This window comes from Rhipicephalus microplus, chromosome 7 (genome assembly GCF_043290135.1).
Source record: "Rhipicephalus microplus isolate Deutch F79 chromosome 7, USDA_Rmic, whole genome shotgun sequence".
Taxonomy (NCBI): domain Eukaryota; kingdom Metazoa; phylum Arthropoda; class Arachnida; order Ixodida; family Ixodidae; genus Rhipicephalus; species Rhipicephalus microplus.
The window spans coordinates 50,743,271-50,764,896 of NC_134706.1; the positions used below are offsets into that span (position 1 = coordinate 50,743,271).

Genomic DNA, 21,626 nt, shown 5'->3' on the forward strand with positions numbered 1-21,626 from the left:
CTCGTAACTTGAACATTTATAACGAGAGTTCATTTGTCCCGGCATTTGTTAGTAACCCAGATGCAAAAATACATTTTTCTTCTTCGCTGTTTCGCATCTTGGTGACACGACTGGTTTTCTCCCCAACATCTTCGTCGTTGTGAAGCAAAGTCGAACCACCATTTTTGCTTTCTTTGTCAACCTAAAGTGAAGACAAAATGGCAGAACGGTATTAGTGAACCATCGTGCAGCTGCTTATCGTGCTGTAAAGGTGCCTTTACAAGTGCTGGAAGCAGCACAATATTATGACTGCTAGAGGTGTGCGCATGAGCGACGCAAGGAGACGCACCTTGCTACTGACGTGTGAGGATCGTATGCGGATACATGGCTGCTTATTGGTAGAGTATGAGATCTCTTATTGGAACATCAAGGACACATCCATCCCCATTACGTTATGCGCACGCACCCATGCACGCACCCATGCACGCACCCTTGCACACACACACACACACACACACACACACACACACACACACACACACACACACACGCACGCACGCACACGCAAACACGCACACGCACGCATGCACACGCAAACACGCGCACACACAAACACACACACACACACACACCTTACCTGGTTCAAATAATGCGTGTATCCAGGAGAACATGCAGGCTAAACGTTGGAACAGTTCATGTCACTATAGTTATTATTTTGACAAGTAGAATTGTTTTCGTAAGGGCAGTATGACACAAACATTAAGGCCACAACTACTGTCTTAATGGACACAAGCTCACTTGTCAAAACGCTGACTGCACATTTTTCAACCTTAAGTTTTGTCTGCTCAACCCAGAAAGCGGGGGTACTATGGTAAGTTCTAAGGATTCACAAGTACTAATAAGAGCTGCGTGGACTATATAACTAACAAAGTTAGCGAATTGGCAATGCAAAATTCAGTCGCCTTAAACTTGCATACCTCAGAGGGCGCCTCACTGTGGCCCCAGAACAAGCTCTAGTGAGAGGCTGGCAGTTGTGTGCTCAACAAAGATCATTAGGCCACCAGAATTTTTTCAATAGATTCGTTACGAGCTGACAGAGAATGTTGAAGCGGCGCGAAACCATGGTGTTGGGGGGTGAGCTCAAAACCTTTGGCACTCACTCCGCGTAGCCTTCGGAGGTCAAATATTTCCCTACCCTCTCCGGCATCACAGCAAACGGTCACGTGCGCATGATGTTTCCAATCGAGCCCAACCCTCGAGCACGCGAGCAGTGTTTCTTTGTTGACCAGTGTTGTTTTGTTGTCTACTGCCTGTTTTTGTGGCATGTATGCCTCCGTGCATGCTCGTTTCGACGTATACGCGGTGAATTAGAGGAACGCATTGAGGGTTCGAAAGCGCAGAACCATTATTTCGTATCGAGGGCTGACGTCTACCTGATGCATTAACTCCGGTGAGTAAGTGAGTGAGTGAGAACTTTATTATGGTCCAGTGCAGCCGATGGGGTCGCCATGCACCTCACGGCTACACTCACGTGGAGACGAGTAGGTCTAGCCTGACGGCCCTGTCAATGGGCACACTGGATGGCCAGGATTTGGTCCTGAAGTTATGGGCAGCGCAGAAGTGCATCCCACTCGGCTTTGCTAAAAGTCGGTCCAAGCGACCCGTCCTCCCAGAGCATGTGTGCTAATGTAATGGTCTGCCCACAAGCGGCGCAGTTTGCGTCGGAGAACTTGTGAGGATAAACTGCATCTAGGTATGCTAACAACGGGTACGAATGGGCACGAACGCATGCACATTAGTCATTGTAATTCACAAGAAAAATTAAAAAGCACGCGCGTTCCTATTTTGTTTCCCAATATATAAAGTTAATTTTTTTCATCTATTCAAGCAACAAATTGCATGAACTACACATGTGATGTGAAATAATTTTCGCTGTGTAACCTGCTACTGCTGGGCCCGCCACGGTGGTCTAGTGGCTGAGGTACTCGACTGCTGACCCGCAGGTAGCGGGATCCAATCCTGGCTGCGGCGGCTGCATTTCTGATGGAGGCGGAAATGTTGTAGGCCCGTGTGTTCATATTTGGGTGCACGTTAAAGAACCCCTGATGGTCCAAATTTCTCCTGCCCTCCACTACAGCGTCTCTTATAAACATATGGTGGTTTTGGGACGTTGAACCCCACATATCAATCAACGTGCTACTGCTGGCCACGTCAGAGCACAGTAGACTGACGTAACATCACTGCTGTCTACGTACAACGATTCCTACGGCTAAGCCATGCCCTCATTAGACATATTTAGTTGCGCGTCCACAGCATCCTGCTAGCCATTTTCAATTACAGACCAGGTCTGTACTGCTGCCCACGTGCACCTAAATCTGTCTATTCTGTGGGAGTGCGCCCGCAAAAGGAAGGGCAAGTGGCGTTCATCTTGAATTTGGCCCATTTCCGCGGTGCGTAGCACTGCAAAATTTTGCAGACGTGATCGTTAACGTATCATGTATGCATTGAACTCGTCAGCTTAACATAGTCGTACTTGGTGAGTGACCCTAAAACAACCAAGCATATAAGAACGTTGTTACATTAGGTACTCATTTCGTCCAATCCAATCATTTCTTCTGCATGCCCTTACGTTCAGCCCTCTGTGTCTCATTAAATTATTATTTTTTACTTTTTAAACATAAATATGTCGGCCAGTAACAGCGGCTTGCCAGACCATGGTAAGAAACCTTGATGTAAAGCCGCTAAATATGTTATGCTATAGCCTTTTAAAAGGAAAACTTTACTCGTCTACTCGACTGAGTTCCCCTGTGCATCTCCATGTGACCTTGAAACAAGGAGGGGAAATATCGTGATAATACACGCAGAATTTGATTGTTGAGTTGCAGTTGTACGTGAGACTGCAGCGAAAGAGTTCGTCGGCTGGTGTATCTACCTCTTTGAATATCCTTCCACATCGTTCGAGGTGAACATGGAAGTAGCATGGTCACAACTTTCCTTACAGAGCTAAATTGCGTGCACCCTGCCGCCAGTGCATGTAGTTGCACATTAGCGCCCGTATTATCAACGTGAAATATGAAAGTTTCTCCTCTATTTTCTCCGTGGAGCTATTTTAGACAAGATTCAGCTCACACGAGTAAGATATTCACTTTTAGGGGCGAAGCTGCACCTGTAGTGTGTAACAAGTGTTACATTTGACCTGCAAGGTGGTGCCGGTGGGAGATTTCTCCTGTGCTTTGTTGAACAATTAGAAGTTCGTGGCGTGCGCGTTAACTAAAATACGAATGCTCCTGTCTCTCATTCCCCATTAGCAGCCATTGGCATGTTCAGTAAGGAACGTTAGTAGAAGTAGTAGTGTTAAAAGCCGACTTCTGCTGTCTCTCATTTGCAGTAGCAGCCATTGTTTACCTCCAAGGTAGTGCCTGGTGAAATTTTCCTGTGCGTGTATAAACAACAAAAAATTTTTGTCCAAAACGCCGTTGATTGACGAAATAAACCAACGAAAGACGTCAGATGTTTTCTAAACACAAAACGAAAAGACGCCAGATGTTTCTAAAGCAAAACAAAAAGAAGACGCAAGCTGCTTAACGAAAGACGCCAGGTGTTTTTTATCGGGTGAATTAACGGAAGAAAATTTCGCAGTATTACTTCCAGGAGCTTCACCCAATCTCATCATCATTCACCTCGTGGATCTGCCGTCAATTTTTTTTAATTTATTCGTGTTGACTTCACCTTTTTGAACGCGTGAGACATTTCCACCTTTTTACGTGTACCTCTAACGCTGAGTGGCCTATTCGTATGCATCTGCATAAAAAGCTCATTGTGTGCTCCCGTCCTTCCTACAGCATTTCAAGACGCATGCCCAGGGACTACTTCACGTAATGTGACATTTGCACAAGCTCTGCCTCCTGATGGTGCATCCCCGTCTTTCCCAATGCGTTACGAGACACGCGCCCAATAGGACTACTTCGCGTAATGTGGCGTTTGCAGAAGCTCCACCCCCCCCCCCCCCCCCCCAGCTTGTTCGTCAGTGCCAAAAAAAGTTGTCAAGGGCACTTTACAGAGGAACACGTCAGTGCGAGCGTCTGTTGGTAGTTTAGCTGCCTGGCGTGTTTCACGTCAGCAGCAGCGACAGTCACACAATGTAACAAAACAATGGTAATGAGTGCACGTAGTATGTTTGCTGGCAAACGGCGTTTCGGCTACGACGACAAACACGTGTAGCCAAGTAAGCAAGTTGGTGATTGCACAACTGTGCCTAGTCGAGCTTAATCATACACATTTCTTGTTTCTGAATTGTCGATGCACCTACACTTTCACGGCCATCATGTCAAAACTACATTGATTTTACGCAGTAACGTTCGCAAATGATATTTGTCATTTTATGGAAATAACCACCGTTATATTTCACGTGTTTTGGACTTAGCGCTGCATGGCAATCGTCTTTTTTGCGCCTTTAGACTTCAACAATATTAACAGGTATTGTTGTGCTCACCTGACTTATGTTAGCAAAAAACTTGAAGCGCCTCCACAGGTTTAAGAAGAGTGGACTTGTCAGACTCACGTTGTTTCCGCATGCTTTGACTCCACCTTTAGAACGCAAAAGAAATTGTACTGTTGAACACAGACGACACACGTACAAGGTATAATCTCAAAGTGAACCCACACTATTGATTCTGTTCATGCCAATAACTTCCTCGGTGAAGATGAGAAATGTTTAGTGGGCATAATATAGCCTGACCTGATCAAGCTGCGCAGTAGAAGTCCTTCTCGTACCAGATGAGAAGTGCGGTATCAGAAAATTTGGCAGTGAGATCTACAGTCAAGCCAGTTTGGAGGAAGAGTATGAAAGAATGCTTAACGTAATAAGCGTGTAGTCGGTTGTGCGGTATAAAAATAGTAAAGAAAGGCATGGCTGATCCCTTTGTAATAGAGATTGGTAGAATACAAAAGGGAAGCGTGTCTTCACAGAGGTAGTTGAGCGTTTATTGTGCATTCATTTGACACAAGGCCGAATGAGTGAAAGATACTGCTACAGAATGTAACGTTACGCGAACAACCCGAAACTTAAAACGTGCACCTCATGCAGAAAAAACCCACAAAATGAGCATACACTGGTAGATCGCAGACTAACAAGTGCCACAGCAAGGGAGCAGTGTCCCTCTGTGCCTCCAGAAGCACGGAGGCGCGAACATGAAGGCTCCCTAGACACGGCTCCACACGCAAAGCGCGCTGCCTAAACACAATGAAACAAGCACAAATCGACCGCTCCAGTGTACCTAAGACGAGCAAGACAACTGTCAGAATCGTTACTTGGTGTGTGAGCAGTGCGCTTCTTTCGAAAATGCGGCCGCTGCAGCGAGCGAAGTGACCTTCATGCACTGTAACTTGAAAGTGAATTTCCAGAGGAACACGCGTGCTCAAATTTAGGAGCATGTTTAAGAAGTCCAGCTGGTCGAAATTTCCGGAGCCCTCCACTACGGTGTTTCTTCCAATCATATAAAGCTTTTGGGACGTTTTACCCAACATATCAATCAATCAAACTTCAAGTGAAAGCACAAGGCGTACAAAGCACCCCAACTACGAGATAAGTGTGCGTGCATGAGTGACCACGCAACGTAGAGGTGTGCGCGCATCGCAACGAGAGCAACGAAGACATTAAGAGCGCAGCTCTGCGTCACCTTCGATCAATCTCGCCATAGTGGTGATAAAAACACGCTGAAGTCGCTGAGCCCTGGGGACCCCCAAAAGTGCACGGTCTATATAAATATAGTATATGGTGTATATAAAAAGATTACAGTTAGCATGCTCAAAAACAATCGCGCTGTGGCCGAGTGGTTTCGGGCCACGCTAGTGAGCAAAGGGTCGTAGGTTCGAACGTACGGTGACGGAACATTTTGTTCTACGTTTTCCTTTGCGTGCTTCTAGTTTATAATTTACAACATCGTATCCATAACAGACACGTCAAGGGATCCATGGTGTTACACGGCATAAAATATTTTCATGTTAAAATAAATTATTTTACGTAGTTGAATACAACGTTAAGCGTCCACATGGGTGTCTTATAGTCGCACTTGGCCTATGGTGTTCTTGTGCTATGGTATTGCCGCGACAACTTGGCCACGTTCAAGTAGCCCGCCGCAATAATCGTGGCACGAGCACCAGCAAAAATCGGCTGGCATGCGCCCCGCGTTCGTGCGCTCGGGCAACGAGAAAGAGGAATATAGTTGGATCTGCGCCACTCGGCTACTCGGACTCGACGACCATAGTCGTTAGACTCGTGGGCACAAGTTCGCCCTAATAAAGACGCTTGTTTTTTTTAGCCTGTCTGCCTCAGCATCGCTACAGTATGTTCTTTGGTTTACTCTTGTCACACCGCATGGTGAAATCAATATCAGAGGGCATGTAAAACGAAGCGTGTTGGCAATATTGACAAAACTACGTTGCTACTAATCCGTACTGTAACCCCCTTCCTCCCCGCAAAAAAAAATTATCCTCTGCTTTCAAATAAAATTTATTCAAGTAATACTCATTCTTATCCACAACACTAAATTATTCTGCACCATGGGTGAGCTTAGAACTCTATGATATTACCTGTATAGACTATAGCTAACTGGGACCGAAATACTCGATTAAGGGCCATTTTTACCTCTAGACATTAACAGAGGGTTGTTAAATTCCAGCTTGCCCTTTGACGCATAAACAGAAATTACCATGATCATGAGCCCCCACACACTTTCTTCGTCCGCTTCTTTCTCTTCTCCATCTTCTGCTCCGCTTGCAGAACACAAGTGCGCGGTCATTTGACCAACGTGCAATGCAATAATTCTGATGAGTGACAGAGTGTGCGAGAGAATGAGAAGAAAAAAAAATGTGAAAAAAGGAAGAAACAAAGGAAGAAACAGACTTCATGTCCTATCTATCTATCTAACTCTCTATCTATCTATCTGTCTATCTATCTGTCTGTCTGTCTGTCTGTCTGTCTGTCTGTCTGTCTGTGTCTGTATGTGTCTGTCTGTCTGTCTGTATGTCTGTCTGTATGTGTCTGTATGTCTGTCTGTATGTGTCTGTATGTGTCTGTATGTGTCTGTGTCTGTATGTGTCTGTGTCTGTGTCTGTATGTGTCTGTGTCTGTGTCAGTATGTGTGTCTGTATGTGTGTCTGTGTCTGTGTCTGTCTGTCTGTCTGTCTGTCTGTAACTTCAAGAGAATATCCGACAGGTCCGAGAAATTTTCGTATTGAATGAAGTTGAAGGTAGCACACGTTGAAAACGTAAACAAGGCGTTTACTAATGTTTCAGCCATGGCATGGCCTTCATCAGAGTCACACTCTGAATATATATTTATATGCTACCAATAAAACATTAAAACAAGTTTTTCTGAAAACTTGGCCGATCGGCTTCTGCAAAATTCGAAGAGAAGCAAATATAAGTCATTCCTTTAGCCGCTGAAATCTGGTGCGATTATTACTGAATGAAGCTGATATTTGCTTAACAAAAGCGTAAAATAGCACCATTTCGACACAAGCGTGTTTTGGTATTTCACTTTATTCTTTGGTGGACACTAATGACGGCCATGCCACGCGGAATTATTAGCCTTAATGACTTTCTCAAAGTGACAAGCTGCTTACCTGTTAATACGCCCAAAGCTGTTCCAAGCAGGATTGTCAGTAGGGCACCAATGAATGAGCTCCAAAAGAACGAGAGTTCATACAGGGGAAATATGTGGGATCTGTAGAAAACAACAAAATAAAGACGCAATATCAGACCTTTCAATTAGTAGGCTGCAGGTCACAGATGACACTGCCTCAAGATTGACCAAATATGGAAGGCTGAGACCTTTCCTCGGTACCTCTAACAATATGGCAAAATGCAGTGACGTTCTTGTGCACTATTTTTTTTCATCTTTTAGATTATCTTTTTCTCGAGTCACGTTTATCACACTAGCTTCCCGTCGTGGTGGCGTTCTGGCTAGGGTTCTTCTGAAGCTCACGGGATTGAATTCCACTCTCGTCGGTGGCGTTTCGATGCAGGCGAAATTTTTGAAATTGATGTACTTAGTTGTAAGGTGTGTTTTTAAAAACCCGAAGCAGTCGAAATTTCGGAGTCCTTCTTGAAGTTCTGTATCGACAAGTGTCATCTATATTAGTGATTCCGTTTGAGTGGCTCCTGTCATCGTGCATTTCCATGCGTGAAATTTTCGAATAGCCATATTTTGGCTATTCGAAAACCTAATATAATATATATAAACACCTAATAGAATAATAATAAACACCTAATATAATATATATAAACACATACGGGTGTATGTGATTTTTTCTATTTATTTATCATTTATTTATTGCCCAACGCACCTGTGTATTCACAAACCACTGCACCACATGTGTCAAAACAAATTTTGAATACGCTACTTGGCTTTGTCTTGTTTTCACACTAGCATCATAATACCTAAGGCGTGGGAGTGGGCTGGCCTTGCTGCCCCTTTTATGTCATTTCAGCATGGTGCCATAAGTAATCATTAAGAATGATGTCTTTTTTTGTACATCCACGTGTCTTTCTTACTTTATTTGTTGAACCCGTTCGCCTCATCTACAAACCTGCTTGGCACCACAGTGTGTGGCGGGGCTCCGAGATTTTCAGTCCCGAAACTACTGTTCTTCTCAAGTAGAGGGCACCTATCTAGTGTGCCCACAAACGCTGGCGCTGGTGGCTTGGAGAATAAGCTCTTGCCAACCGCGTGCCACAACTGGAGCAAACAGACCACCATGCTCGACCAAGCAGCACCCTGCGAAATTCGTCAATATATAACTATACGAATTTTTATCAATTCATAATAATTATTGTCACAGTTGGTCCGTATCTAACGTAAGGATATGCTTCGATATCATACGTAACCAATACACCCTTCACTTCAACAGAAAAAGTTGATAAAGAATTCTATCAGGCCGGTTGGTATGATGGGACTGACTTGCGCATGTGGTTTTTGTTGTTTTTGCCTTTTATTATTTTTTCTCTTTCATTCCCTTTACAAACTCTGACGTTTGCAATAAACGTTAGGTTGAAGTTAAGCGCTTGTGTTGTGTGTTTCGTTTAATGGTTGCTGCGCTTCCTACCAAGATAAAAAAGTCAATATTGGTCAGTATTATATTTGTAGAAATACATTGTCTCAATATTGAAAAAAAAAGAAAACAGGCTGTGCGTGCTTCACCAGTTGTGCTCAGAAGGTAGTCAAGAATTTCACGTGTTGCTCGGGCCACCAGTATTACGCCTAAAACAGAATTTACCACTTTCGTTCGCATTTTTTTTCAATATACAAGACGTGTGATATTTAATCTTGGGTATTGTTCGGAGAGCACCCATCTACGTTGTGTTCAGAACGTCTCTTATACGAGGCAAGCATACACTCCTCTAAACGAAGACGATAAGCAAGCTAGAATGTGAGGTGTGCGCTATAGTAGTGAGGGTTGTGGTGTCTTCCGCAATGTACTTTGGATATATTCCTAGGTGTAATTATTGTGGACGTCTAATGACAATATAGCACACATAGACGCCTACCAGCGAGGAACACACACATAATACTGCTAAGGGGCCCCCTTGTGTGTGCATGCACGCGTGTTTGTGTGTGTGTATGTGTGTGTATGTGTGTGTGTGTGTGTGTGTGCGTGTGTGTGTGTGTGTGTGTGTGCGTGCGTGTGTGTGTGTGTGTGTGTGTGTGTGTGAGTGTGTGTGAGTGTGTGTGTGTGTGTGTGTGTGTGTGTGTGTGTGTGTGTGTGTTTATAAGCATTCCCGAGGCTAAGGTGGTGCATGTGTGTTTTTAGCTACATGCAATGGAATACTATTGCATAGAGTTGCAGCCACGAAAGTCCACACTACATCATCACGACAGATAGCTTCCCTTTGAGCCATGCTCTCGAGATTCCCGAAAAAGAGGCTTTCCTTTTTTTTTGGTTCATGTCACACTGAGACAAACCGAACTAGACATACCTTTGCATTGACCCAGGGAGAGGATATGGCTAGAAGGATGAGACCGGCGAACGGACCTGAGGCCGATGCGTACAGGGAGAGGAAGAGCTGTGGCAGAGTAAATATATTTATTTACGGTGCAGTATATTGTATAATCCAGCTGAAAGTCAACATGGCATTTTAAATTGCATACCTGCGTGGCTGTACCCATCAATGGAACAGCGATGGCAAACAAGGTCATGATGCTTCCACTTGCGAACGCTGGAAAAATTATTATCCCCATACTAATGTAACTGCCAGGCTCACAGCTTCAGCAAATCTACTCGGAATATGATATAGCGTTTTCACAAAGGGAAACGCTGGAACAAAAAGCTGGGACACGTTTTTTGAAAGCGAGGTAAGCTTCACAAACCTCACTAACTATACTCAGAACCCTTACTTGCTTTCATGTAATGACTAGATTTATCATGTTCTGCCAGGCTGCATTAACTTGCGTGATGTTTTGTCACTGAGCGTGAGTGCCTTTCTTCCAAATAGTCCTTGAACAGGATGTCAAGAAGCACTCTTTCGAAACTCCCAGTATAAGCCTCAGCTATAGTGAAGTAGAGTTCACCACAGCCTCAGCTAAGGGGAACGCTGGGGGCGGGTGGTGATATCTTTCCTTTAAAAGCTAAGCTTAAATTCTCCGCGCCGATTGTGTAACCTGGTATGCGCCGAAAAGCAACCGTTACCCTAGCCTCAGTCCCCGAAGGAGACAGTTCACGCAGCCGCCTCAACGAGTTTACCAGGCGGATGCTTGCCGACAACGTGCGACAAACCATCCGTCCAGTTACCGGAGTGCATGAGCAGGGTTTGCGCATCAGTTTCTGAACCTGTAATTGAGACATTATCACACTGTCTGTGATGGGCTGCGGTTCGACACCGCTATATGTACGCCAATCAAATAGCTAATATTCACCAAGATGGCCGCATAAGACCCCTCAGGTCAACCAGCTTCAATTTCTCTTCAGCTTGGCGTGGTCGTGGTAAACTGCTTCGTTTTTTATCCATCTCAGCGTGATCAAAGTGCTTTTCTAATCTAAGACCTGCTTTTTAGAATCACCGTAATCACCCAAGAGTGCCCGAATACGTCTCAGTGGTGCCGGAAAAACAGCGCGAAAGCAAAAGGCTTGTTGGAAGTGAAAGCTTCTCACTTCATCTACCTTCAAGGCGTGTATGAATGTGTTGCGGGTCAGCATTTTTGATTGCTCTCTTATGTTTAGAAACATTCATGCGGCAATTTCAACTGAGAAATAATTCAAAACTTCATTGTGGGTGAACATTAGAGTATTGTCACGGAATCGTGACGTGGCCAAAGACGAAAAACTTCGTGTAGGGATTTAACTGTTTATTTGGGCGAACCTGTGCCCGGTAAAGGGAAAGCCTAATTACAGCAGCAGTCTTGCACAGATAGCAGTCTCGGACTGATAGCGGCGAACGCAGCGTCGGCCTTCGATCAACAACTCAACAACTGACAAGCGGCAAAGCGCGTCGGCATTTATACCCTTGCCGTCGAATGTTCTAGCGTTATCGCTGGCGGTGACGTAGGTTCCAGAACAATCTGTACCGTTCGCACAGTGGGCGTGATCTTATCGAAATGATCTACTACAGTCCGGAACCTTCTAGAAACCTGCAGGCACGGTTTGCGCCGAGAATCGTGTGGTGTTTCGGAACGATAACAAAAACTTGTGAAATGGAACGTGGCATCGCCCCCCTCTGAAAAAAGGCATCGTCCCGATGCTTTAACTAAAGATGAAGGTTCAATAATAATGCAAGAAAATACAATGAATAAATTACAATATAACAATAATACAAAAAAAACACTGTTTCAGTTTGTTAACGTGCATGAAACGGCTTGAGGCGCGCGACATGGACGACTTCAGGTCGCGATGGGCGTCGTTGAGAGTTCGTGATGCCGTCGGGGACAACCTCGTAATCAAGTGGGCCGAGACGTCGAACCACCTTGTACGGTCCGAAGTAGCGTCGCAGAAGCTTTTCACTTAGTCCACGTCGGCGTATCGGCGTCCACACCCAAACACGTTCACCGGGCTGGTATTCCACGAAGCGTCGTCGAAGGTTGTAACGGTGGCTGTCGGTCGTCTGTTGATTCTTGATACGAAGACGCGCAAGTTGTCGGGCTTCTTCGGCGCGTTGAAGGTACTCGCTCACATCGAGGTTTTCTTCGTCGGTGACGTTGGGTAACATGGCAACGAGCGTCGTTGCCGGGCTCCTTCCGTAGACCAGTTTGTATGGAGATATCTGCGTCGTCTCCTGCACCGCCGTGTTGTATGCGAAGGTCACATACGGAAGAATGGTGTCCCACGTCTTGTGTTCGATATCGACGTACATTGACAGCATGTCGGCGATCGTCTTGTTAAGCCGCTCGGTGAGGCCGTTGGTCTGTGGGTGGTACGCTGTCGTCCGGCGGTGGTTTGTTTGGCTGTATGCCAAGATCACTTGAGTTAAGTCGGCAGTGAATGCCGTTCCTCTGTCGGTGATAAGGACCTCCGGGGCGCCGTGACGTAGGACGATATTTTCGACGAAGAACTTAGCTACCTCGGATGCACTGCCTTTTGGCAGGGCTTTTGTCTCGGCGTAGCGGGTGAGGTAGTCGGTAGCTACCACGATCCACTTGTTTCCGAAAGCCGACGTCGGGAACGGCCTCAGTAGGTCCATACCAATCTGCTGGAAAGGTCGGCAAGGTGGATCTATTGGCTGCAGAAGTCCCGCTGGCCTTGTCGGCGGTGTCTTGCGTCGCTGACAGTCCCGGCATGTCCTCACATAACGAGTGCGTCGGTGGTAAGACGCGGCCAGTGGTACCTTTCTTGTATCCTCGTGAGCGTGCGAGAAACACCGAGGTGCCCTGCCGTCGGATCGTCGTGCAGGGCCTGCAGCAGTTCTGGTCGCAGAGCTGAAGGCACCACAAGGAGGTACTTAGCCCGAAGCGGTGAAAAGTTTTTCTTTTGTAGAAGACCGTTTCGTAGAAAAAACGACGCAAGTGCGCGCTTGAATACCTTCGGGACTTCGGCGGTCCTGCCTTCGAGGTATTCTATTAGGGCCTTAAGTTCCGGGTCGGCCCGCTGTCGTTCAGCGAAGTCGTCGGTAGTGATCGTTCCCAAGAAGTAGTCGTCATCCGGGTCGTCGGGTAGCGGTTGGTCGACAGGCGCACAAGAGAGACAGTCGGCGTCGGAGTGTTTTTTGCCGGACTTGTAAATGACAGTAATGTCATATTCTTGAAGTCTCAGGCTCCATCGTGCGAGGCGACCTGAAGGGTCCTTCAAGGTGGCTAGCCAACACAAGGCGTGGTGGTCGCTCACAACTTTGAAGGGCCTGCCGTAGAGGTAGGGACGAAATTTCGACGTAGCCCAGATGATGGCGAGGCACTCCTTTTCTGTTGTGGAATAATTTGCTTCTGCTTTGGATAGCGATCCGCTGGCGTAACTAATAACCCTTTCAAGTCCGTCAGCCCTCTGCACAAGAACGGCGCCAAGACCTACGCTGCTTGCGTCAGTATGTATTTCTGTCTCGGCGAATTCGTCGAAATGGGCAAGTAACGGAAGCGTCTGGAGGCGATGTTTAAGCTCCTGGAAAGCGTGTTCCTGCGGCGTTTCCCACTTAAACTCCACGTCGGCCTTGGTAAGGTTAGTGAGAGGATCGGCGATCCGGGCGAAGTTTTTCACTAACCGCCTATAATAGGCACACAGGCCCAGAAATCGGCGCACGGCTTTCTTGTCAGTGGGCGGCGGGAAGTCGGCGATAGCGGTTGTTTTCCGTGGATCGGGACGAACTCCAGACTTGCTGATAACGTGTCCCAGAAACAAGAGCTCCTCATATGCAAATCTGCACTTTTCTGGCTTCAGTGTGAGTCCAGACGTCTTGATGGCTTGAAGTACAGCTTCAAGGCGCCGAAGATGCTCGTCGAAACTCGAGGAAAACACGACGACGTCGTCCAAGTACACAAGGCAAGTCTGCCACTTCAATCCTGCCAGTACTGTATCCATAACGCGTTGAAAAGTTGCAGGCGCTGAGCAAAGACCGAAGGGCATCACCTTATACTCGAAGAGGCCGTCCGGTGTTATAAATGCCGTCTTCTCTCGGTCTCTTTCGTCGACTTCGATTTGCCAATAGCCAGTCTTGACGTCCATTGACGAGAAGTACTTGGCGTTATGGAGCCAATCAAGGGCGTCGTCTATTCGTGGGAGAGGATACACGTCCTTTCTTGTGATTTTGTTCAGGCGGCGATAATCGACGCAGAAACGTAGGGTCCCATTCTTTTTCTTCACTAACACCACGGGGGACGCCCACGGACTCTTGGACGGCTGGATAATGTAATCTCGCAACATTTCATCAACTTGTCTCTTCATTGCCTCACGTTCTCGCGTCGAAACCCTGTATGGACTCTGACGGAGTGGTCTGGCATTTTCTTCGGTTATGATTCGATGTTTCGTGATTGGGGTCTGCCGAATTTTCGATGACGACGAAAAGCAATCTTCGTATTGCAGGAGCAGGGCCTTGAGCTGTTCTTGCTTATCGTTCGGAAGTCTGGGATTGACGTCGAAAGCTATGGGAGGGGCTTGGTTCCTCTGAGCAGGTTCCGCAGAATCGGCGAGGGCGAAAGCACTGGTGGCTTCGACAATTTCTTCGATGTATGCGACCGTTGTTCCTTTGTTCACATGTTTGTACTCATTGCTGAAATTCGTGAGCATAACCGTTGCTTTGCCTCCCCGCAGCTCTGCAATTCCTCTTGCGACGCAAATATTTCGGGTGACCAACAGATGCTGACTCCCTTCAACGACGCCTTCCAAGTCAGGTGATTTAGGAGCGCCGACTGAAATAATGACGCTTGAGCGAGGCGGAATGGTGACTTGTTCTTTCAGCACATTCAAGGCATGGTGTCCTGACGGCGTGCGCGGTGGTAGTGCTTCTTCTGTGGATAACGTTATCGACCTTGTTTTTAGGTTGATGACAGCACCATGGAGGCATAAGAAGTCCATGCCAAGGATGACATCTCTCGAGCAACGCTGTAGGACTACGAAGTCTGTAGGATAAATACGTCCGTTAATGGTGACTCTCGCAGTGCAGATTCCTGCAGGCGTTACGAGATGACCTCCGGCTGTGCGGATTTCAGGGCCTTTCCAAGCTGTCCTAACTTTCTTTAACTTCGCGGCGAACTACCCACTGATGACAGAATAGTCGGCTCCTGTATCGACGAGAGCGGTCACACTGTGGCAGTCGATAAGAACGTCGAGGTGGCTAGTTCGCCGTCTCGCATTACAGTTAGGGCGTGGCGTCGGGTCACGGCTGCGTCGGCTTGTTCCGCTGCTTCCATGCTGCGTCGTCCGGCCACCTTCGGTAAGTGAGCTTTTGCCTTCAGGGCTTTGCCTGGTTGGGGTTGTGTTCAAAAAGCTCCGTCGCGTCGGCGTCGTCGTCGGAGGATCTTCGGTAGTTCGTCGCACAGCAACCGCACCTCCATCGGTTGCTGCCCTTAGTTTCCCGGATACGGGCTAGGAGACCGGCCCCGCGTTGGGCCAGAGTACTGCCGGGGGTGCGGTGACCTGCGGCGGCTGGGCGACGGCGAACGGGAAGGACTTCGTGGTGTCCATTGAGTTCCTGCCAGGTAGTCGGCGATGTCACGTGGCCGATCTCCTGGCTGCGGACGCGGTGCATTGACGGCGAAGCCACGCAGTCCCATCTGTCGGTACTGGCAACGGCGGTATGTGTGTCCGGCCTCGCCGCAGTGGTAGCGGAGCGGGCGATGGTCAGGGGTGCGCCAGACGTCAGTCTTCCTCGGTGCACTGCGCTGGCCCACTGGGGAACGGTAGGACGTCGGTTGGGGTGGTGGCGGCGGTGGCGTCTGGCGACGGAAGTGTGACGGGGCGGCGTTTTGGCGTGGACGGGAAGGAGCGTTGTAGCGCACTGCAGCGGCGTAGCTCATAGTTTCTGGCTCGGGCGGCGGTGTTTCGGGAATTCGAAGCGATTGCCGGACTTCTTCTCGCACAATGTCGGCGATCGAATCCACTTGAGGCTGCGCCGAAGGCAACAGTTTGCGCAGCTCTTCCCGCACGATCGCTCGGATCGTTTCACGTAGGTCGTCGGAGTCACTGGCTTGAGCAGCAGCGCATTCTGGAGTCAGGCGACGATTATACTGTCTGGTGCGCATGTCCAGCGTTTTTTCGATGGTGGTTGCCTCGGATACAAATTCTTGGACAGTGTTCGGTGGATTCCTCATTAGTCCCGCGAAGAGCTCCTGTTTGACCCCTCGCCTGAGGAAACGAACTTTCTTTTCCTCAGGCATGTCTGGGTCAGCGTGACGGAACAGGCGGGTCATCTCCTCTGTGAAAATTCCAACCATTTCATTTGGTAGCTGAACCCGGGTCTCGAGTAGAGCAGCGGCCCTCTCTTTGCGAGCGACGCTTGCGAACGTTTGAAGAAATGCGCCGCAGAAGACATCCCACGTTCGGAGCGTGGACTTCCGATTCTCTAGCCAGGTCCTTGCGGTGTCTTCCAGGTAGAAGTACACACGACGGAGCTTTTCTTCGTAGTCCCAGTGGTTGAGGGCGGCCACACGGTCGTATGTTTCTATCCAGGTTTCCGGGTCTTCAAACGATGAGCCATGGAACGTTGGTGGTTCCCTGGGTTGATGAATGACGATCGCGGGCTGGGACGCTCCGGTTGTCATTGTCGCTGCAGTCGAGGTTATGGTCTTGGTCTTCCGCGCTTTGTCTTGTAGCAGGCCGTACTCCGGTGGGAGACCTTGCTGTCGGCGGCTCGTTCGCTGCTCTTGGTTGGCGTCGGTGTCTTCTACGCGAAGGGGGCTGGGTTCACGGCTTGACGAGGGCGTCCGGTACATGAACGAAGCAGCACCTCCACCAGATGTCACGGAATCGTGACGTGGCCAAAGACGGAAAACTTCGTGTAGGGATTTAACTGTTTATTTGGGCGAACCTGTGCCCGGTAAAGGGAAAGCCTAATTACAGCAGCAGTCTTGCACAGATAGCAGTCTCGGACTGATAGCGGCGAACGCAGCGCCGGGCTTCGATCAACAACTCAACAACTGACAAGCGGCGAAGCGCGTCGGCATTTATACCCTTGCCGTCGAATGTTCTAGCGTTATCGCTGGCGGTGACGTAGGTTCCAGAACAATCTGTACCGTTCACACAGTGGGCGTGATCTTATCGAAATGATCTACTACAGTCCGGAACCTTCTAGAAACCTGCAGACACGGTTTGCGTCGAGAATCGTGTGGTGTTTCGGAACGATAACAAAAACTTGTTAAATGGAACGTGGCAGTATAATTACGTTCTTATATATTATCATGTTTGAAGGAATAAGTCTTTTTTATGCGCCAGTGACCTTTACCCATTCCCTAATCGTACTGCGTGCGCACGTATACGTACAGCGCTGTCGGTTTCTCCGAATGTACGTTTTACGAGAACGTGCACCAGTCTACAGTGTGGGAGTGATCCAGTAAGCATACTTGGCACTTTAAAAGCATTGTAAAAAGGTACAGCACAACTCATGCACATGGAATCACTAATTAAGAAAATCTGCACTCGCCAGCGTCAACGCGATCATTGCAGATACCTGCTTTTTTTTCAGATGACAAGGCAAAGAAAGCCACACTCGCACATTTTTCTTCATTTTGCCAGTTTCATGGACCTCGATAATTCCACGCGTCGTTTTCTCACGGGCCTTATCGAGAACACGGATCTTTCGAAACATGAGGGTTCAACCACATTTCTGACAGCGAACTCAAAAATGACCAGCTACAGCTTTTTCTACGTTGTACTGGTGTTCTCTAAGTCCTTGGTTCTCACACCATCCAGTTTGGCCTATGTACACGCGTTAGATAGTCAAAGGAACAGACTCTCTTAGACTCTGTTAGCCTCGTCAGCTGAAGAAAAGAGGCACCTAGAACTATCCCTTTCACGTTGGCGAATGCAGACTGTCGTAACCAGTGATGACATGTGTACAGTACCTTTACATGATGTTTTCTAGGTTTTATTGATGTACTGCTATTGTACAAGTAATACCTGTGATCGAAAATAAAACATCAGTTGCAAGTTAGCACTGTGTGTGTGTGTGTGTGTGTGTGTGTGTGTGTGTGTGTGTGTGTGTGTGTGTGTGTGTGTGTGTGTGTGTGTGTGTGTGTGTGTGCGTGTGTGTTTGTGTGTGTGTGTGTGTGTGTGTGTGTGCGTGCGTGTGTGTTTTGTGACATTGTCGAAGTGCGCTATAGCCATATGAAAGATCAACCCTAACCAACTAGCCCGGCAACGTGCCTTAGCAATTTGATGCGCCGGAGCAGGATGACAGTTAACTGGTAACGCGCCATAAACAGATGGACAGAAGAGTCTGACAAAGACAGCGCTATCCTTGTCAGCCTCTTCTGTCAATCTGTTTTTTGGTGCGCTTCGACAAAATTTTCAATTATGGATGTAATCCAACTGGACCATCTTGCCATCTTCCTGGTAACACAACGGCAAGGTGAATAATCACGTATTTGGTGTGGCGACGAGCATGGTATCAGTAAAGGTGGTGAAAATCAGTTGCCTTAAATGGCATTTTGGTCCCCCGTCACGAATAGTCGCGCGACAGGTTCTATTCAAGGGTGTGGCTGAGCCTTAGGCGTTGAGCCATAACACTATTAAAATGATTTATATTGTTCTGTTGACACAACTGCCTTGGCCAGCATACTCATATCCTTTCAACCGAAAGCCACCGTCTCTCCATGATGATGGTCCACCCAACACAGTAGCTAGCGTCGGCCTGCAGACTTTGCAGTGTGGACAGCAGTGAATGACGTGGCTCGATTGCATCCTAACGACCACAATGATTGCATGCAGCGCCACCTTCTAATAACAAAGACGCATTTCTTGTCGCTTACCTAGTAAGCGCATGACGTTTACGGCAGAGTGCTCACTGAACTTGAAGTACAGTCCGACAACGTCGATGTAAAACGTCGCTGCGTGAGAATTCACTATAGAGGATACAGTGCTGCAATTCACATTAAAATACGCATGATTAGGCCAAAAACACTGTCAAATTTCTTATCAAAGTCAATATGAATACTGCGACATTAGTCGTCTACTGTAGGCAGGAAAAACAAATGAGAAAAGGCAAAACATATTGTGTGATGCATAGCTCTATGAATACGTTAAAAAATAATCAAGTCCATGAAGTGAATAATCTACAGGTGTCTTTCGTTCACTTGTGCAAAGGTGAGGTGAACGTGAAATAGGCACATTCTGAAAGAACAGTAGAAAGAAAGCCGCAGGTATGTTAGTCGCAAACAGTCCATTAGGCCTGCATCTTCTCTACTCAAACACTCGTTTTAAAACTTATATCAGAGTGAAGCTTGAGAACCAAGTGATGCCACTAAACCTAAGGCATTGCGAAGATGGCAGTCTATCATTTTGCATGTTTATTTTTATATAGGCACCTTATGATTTTTGCCAAATGTTTTATTTTCCGATATCTCTAGACTATCTAATTAACCCTGTGAAGTGGACTAGGAATCTGGTGACGGGCACTTGCAAAAAAAAAATCTGGTGCACATTTTCAAGTTTTAGTGCCTTTGGTGGCGTGGGCCCTTGTGGCAAATGCAGCTTTTAATTCAACTCTCGTATAACTTTGGCACCTTGTATACACTCGATTTTTCAAAACGGGAGCTTTACGTCCTACATACACATAAACTTCTTAAGCCAACACACGCTGGCACTTCAGTCCAACCTGTTCTCGATAATTCGTTTTTTTTTTCTTTGAGCATTTACGCGCGTCTAGACCAAGTGGAACATATTGCATCTCTTACAGAACGGAATCTCCGTGTCCTTATTATTTAGTTGTCTCCGGCTTCGTTGTCGTCTGGTTCCATTCATTATTTTCTGATGAGGTGCTGGTGAGTTCACAGCAGCACCCTTACCCAGCTGGCTTAGCTTCTCTGGATCGACGTCACACTTCAAGATGTATTACTCGGTATACCAAAGCTTAGACTTCAATGCAATTGTAAAAAGCTCCCCTTGATTTGGCGATTCTCAATAACTCCACCTATAGGTTTTATTGTCATTAGCATGAAAAACAATGTACATTCAATCGAAAATAGGAAGAAAGCGCGTACTGACACCCACACGCTCACACACACACACACACACACACACACACATACACACACACGCACACACACACGTGACACACACACACACGTGACACAAAATCACCGCGGTTGTTCAATGCACGCCTTAGAGAACATTGGCGTGCTAGGTTTTTTCTTGTAGCAGCCTGCGTGTCTGTAGTGGCAGAGTTAGCGTATTCGCTCATATGCGAGAAGTCATTGTAAGACAGGTGCGCTGGAAGTAACAAAATAAACCTAGGCTACGCGACATCAGCCTAAATAAATTTATTCACATATATGGCAGTGGCAGAAGACCACCACAATACCAAGATAAAATTTTTAATATTTTCTAAACCAAGTAAAGTATTCTTGGCTGAGAGTTTCTGCAATGATGAAATAAACAAGACTTGAATTTCTCTTGCGGTGAGTTTCCACCCCTTCAGTTACGTTTTAAACAAACTGTCACGCCTTATAAAGAAAAGGCACGTTCCACTATGAAGAGTTGTTAGAAACATCGGAAGAATCAAACAACAGTGACATTTCCTACTGTAAAGCCGTTTACCACATATTGCAAGTGGCAGAAAAAATTAGGGCAATACCTCTGACCTTGTGGTGGCACCTAAGAGTCCTGCCAAGAAGATGCCGCGCAGCATTGAAACGTTGGAAAAACTTTGTTTTATGTAGTAGGGTACAATCTGTAAGAGGAAGTGGCGTTGCCAGCGGCTTTGGAAAGCAAAGAGCTTCGACATTCAGACTCTATGTACTTCATTCAAACTAACGCACACATATTGTTTGCAACAATGGGGAGGCATAAAAGCAGTCCTTTTGACGTGTTCACTAGTCCTGCTGTGAGGTATTTCAAAGCAAAGGCGGCAGATATTTGAGCTGGACATAAATGTTTCGGAAGCTCTGAAATTTTTCAAGTGGAAGCTTCATTTAGCTTCGCTTCACTGAAAAACACTTGCGTACGCTCCCCAGCCTGCCAACATGTTTCTTAGTTAAAGCACGGCAGAACACAGCTCTGGACAAGGCAGGGCTGTATAACAAGTTTGTTTAATGAACCGAGCAATAATATGTACTTCCTATGTGAACCGAGCATTTATTTCGTAACGCAGTTGTTTTCGTTCTAAAATCGATAGTATTGGAGATATGCCAGGAAGCAGAAAAAATGGACATTTCGTTTAAATTTTAGTACTAATGAAATTAAGCGCACTTTTTGCATATATATTTGGACCGTTATCGACGAGCAGCTTTTACTTAAATCGGATTACATCGTTCGATGCAGCCCTAAATATTTTGAGCAATCATACTGCTTGCACCCGAATTTTCGTTACGGTTGTTCATGAGCAATTAGCTTTTAGGCAAACAACAGAAGCCATTTCGACTCCTCAAACGTTATGATACCTTTTTATTACAAATCTCATCAAGGACGCAACAACAGGCGTTTTAGTGTACAAGTTAGTTCGAACACTCCAATGAAAGCGCTACCTTTCTTATCGATAGGTGCCCGAACGCAAACGGAAGAAAAACACTTGTACGTCT

The 21,626-nt window shown here is 46.8% G+C and overlaps 1 protein-coding gene and 1 long non-coding RNA gene across 2 annotated transcripts in view; one reads left to right on the top strand and one right to left on the bottom strand.

Moving 5' to 3' along the window:
- LOC142767455 (uncharacterized) overlaps window positions 1–21,626 on the top strand; it is a 326,266-nt gene that overhangs the window by 122,665 nt on the left and 181,975 nt on the right. The window lies entirely within an intron of this gene.
- Window positions 1–21,626, bottom strand: part of LOC119179600 (sodium-coupled monocarboxylate transporter 1-like) — a 21,989-nt gene continuing 363 nt past the window's right edge. Inside the window, exons 2-9 of the mRNA XM_075868122.1 lie at window positions 20,691–20,779; window positions 18,861–18,970; window positions 10,131–10,198; window positions 9,959–10,045; window positions 8,572–8,759; window positions 7,606–7,706; window positions 4,472–4,566; window positions 1–181 (exon numbers count right to left, since the gene is read on the bottom strand). Coding sequence (XP_075724237.1) covers window positions 17–181; window positions 4,472–4,566; window positions 7,606–7,706; window positions 8,572–8,759; window positions 9,959–10,045; window positions 10,131–10,198; window positions 18,861–18,970; window positions 20,691–20,737 — 861 coding nt within the window. The 5' untranslated portion in view covers window positions 20,738–20,779 and the 3' untranslated portion in view covers window positions 1–16. The remainder of the gene's footprint in view (window positions 182–4,471; window positions 4,567–7,605; window positions 7,707–8,571; window positions 8,760–9,958; window positions 10,046–10,130; window positions 10,199–18,860; window positions 18,971–20,690; window positions 20,780–21,626) is intronic.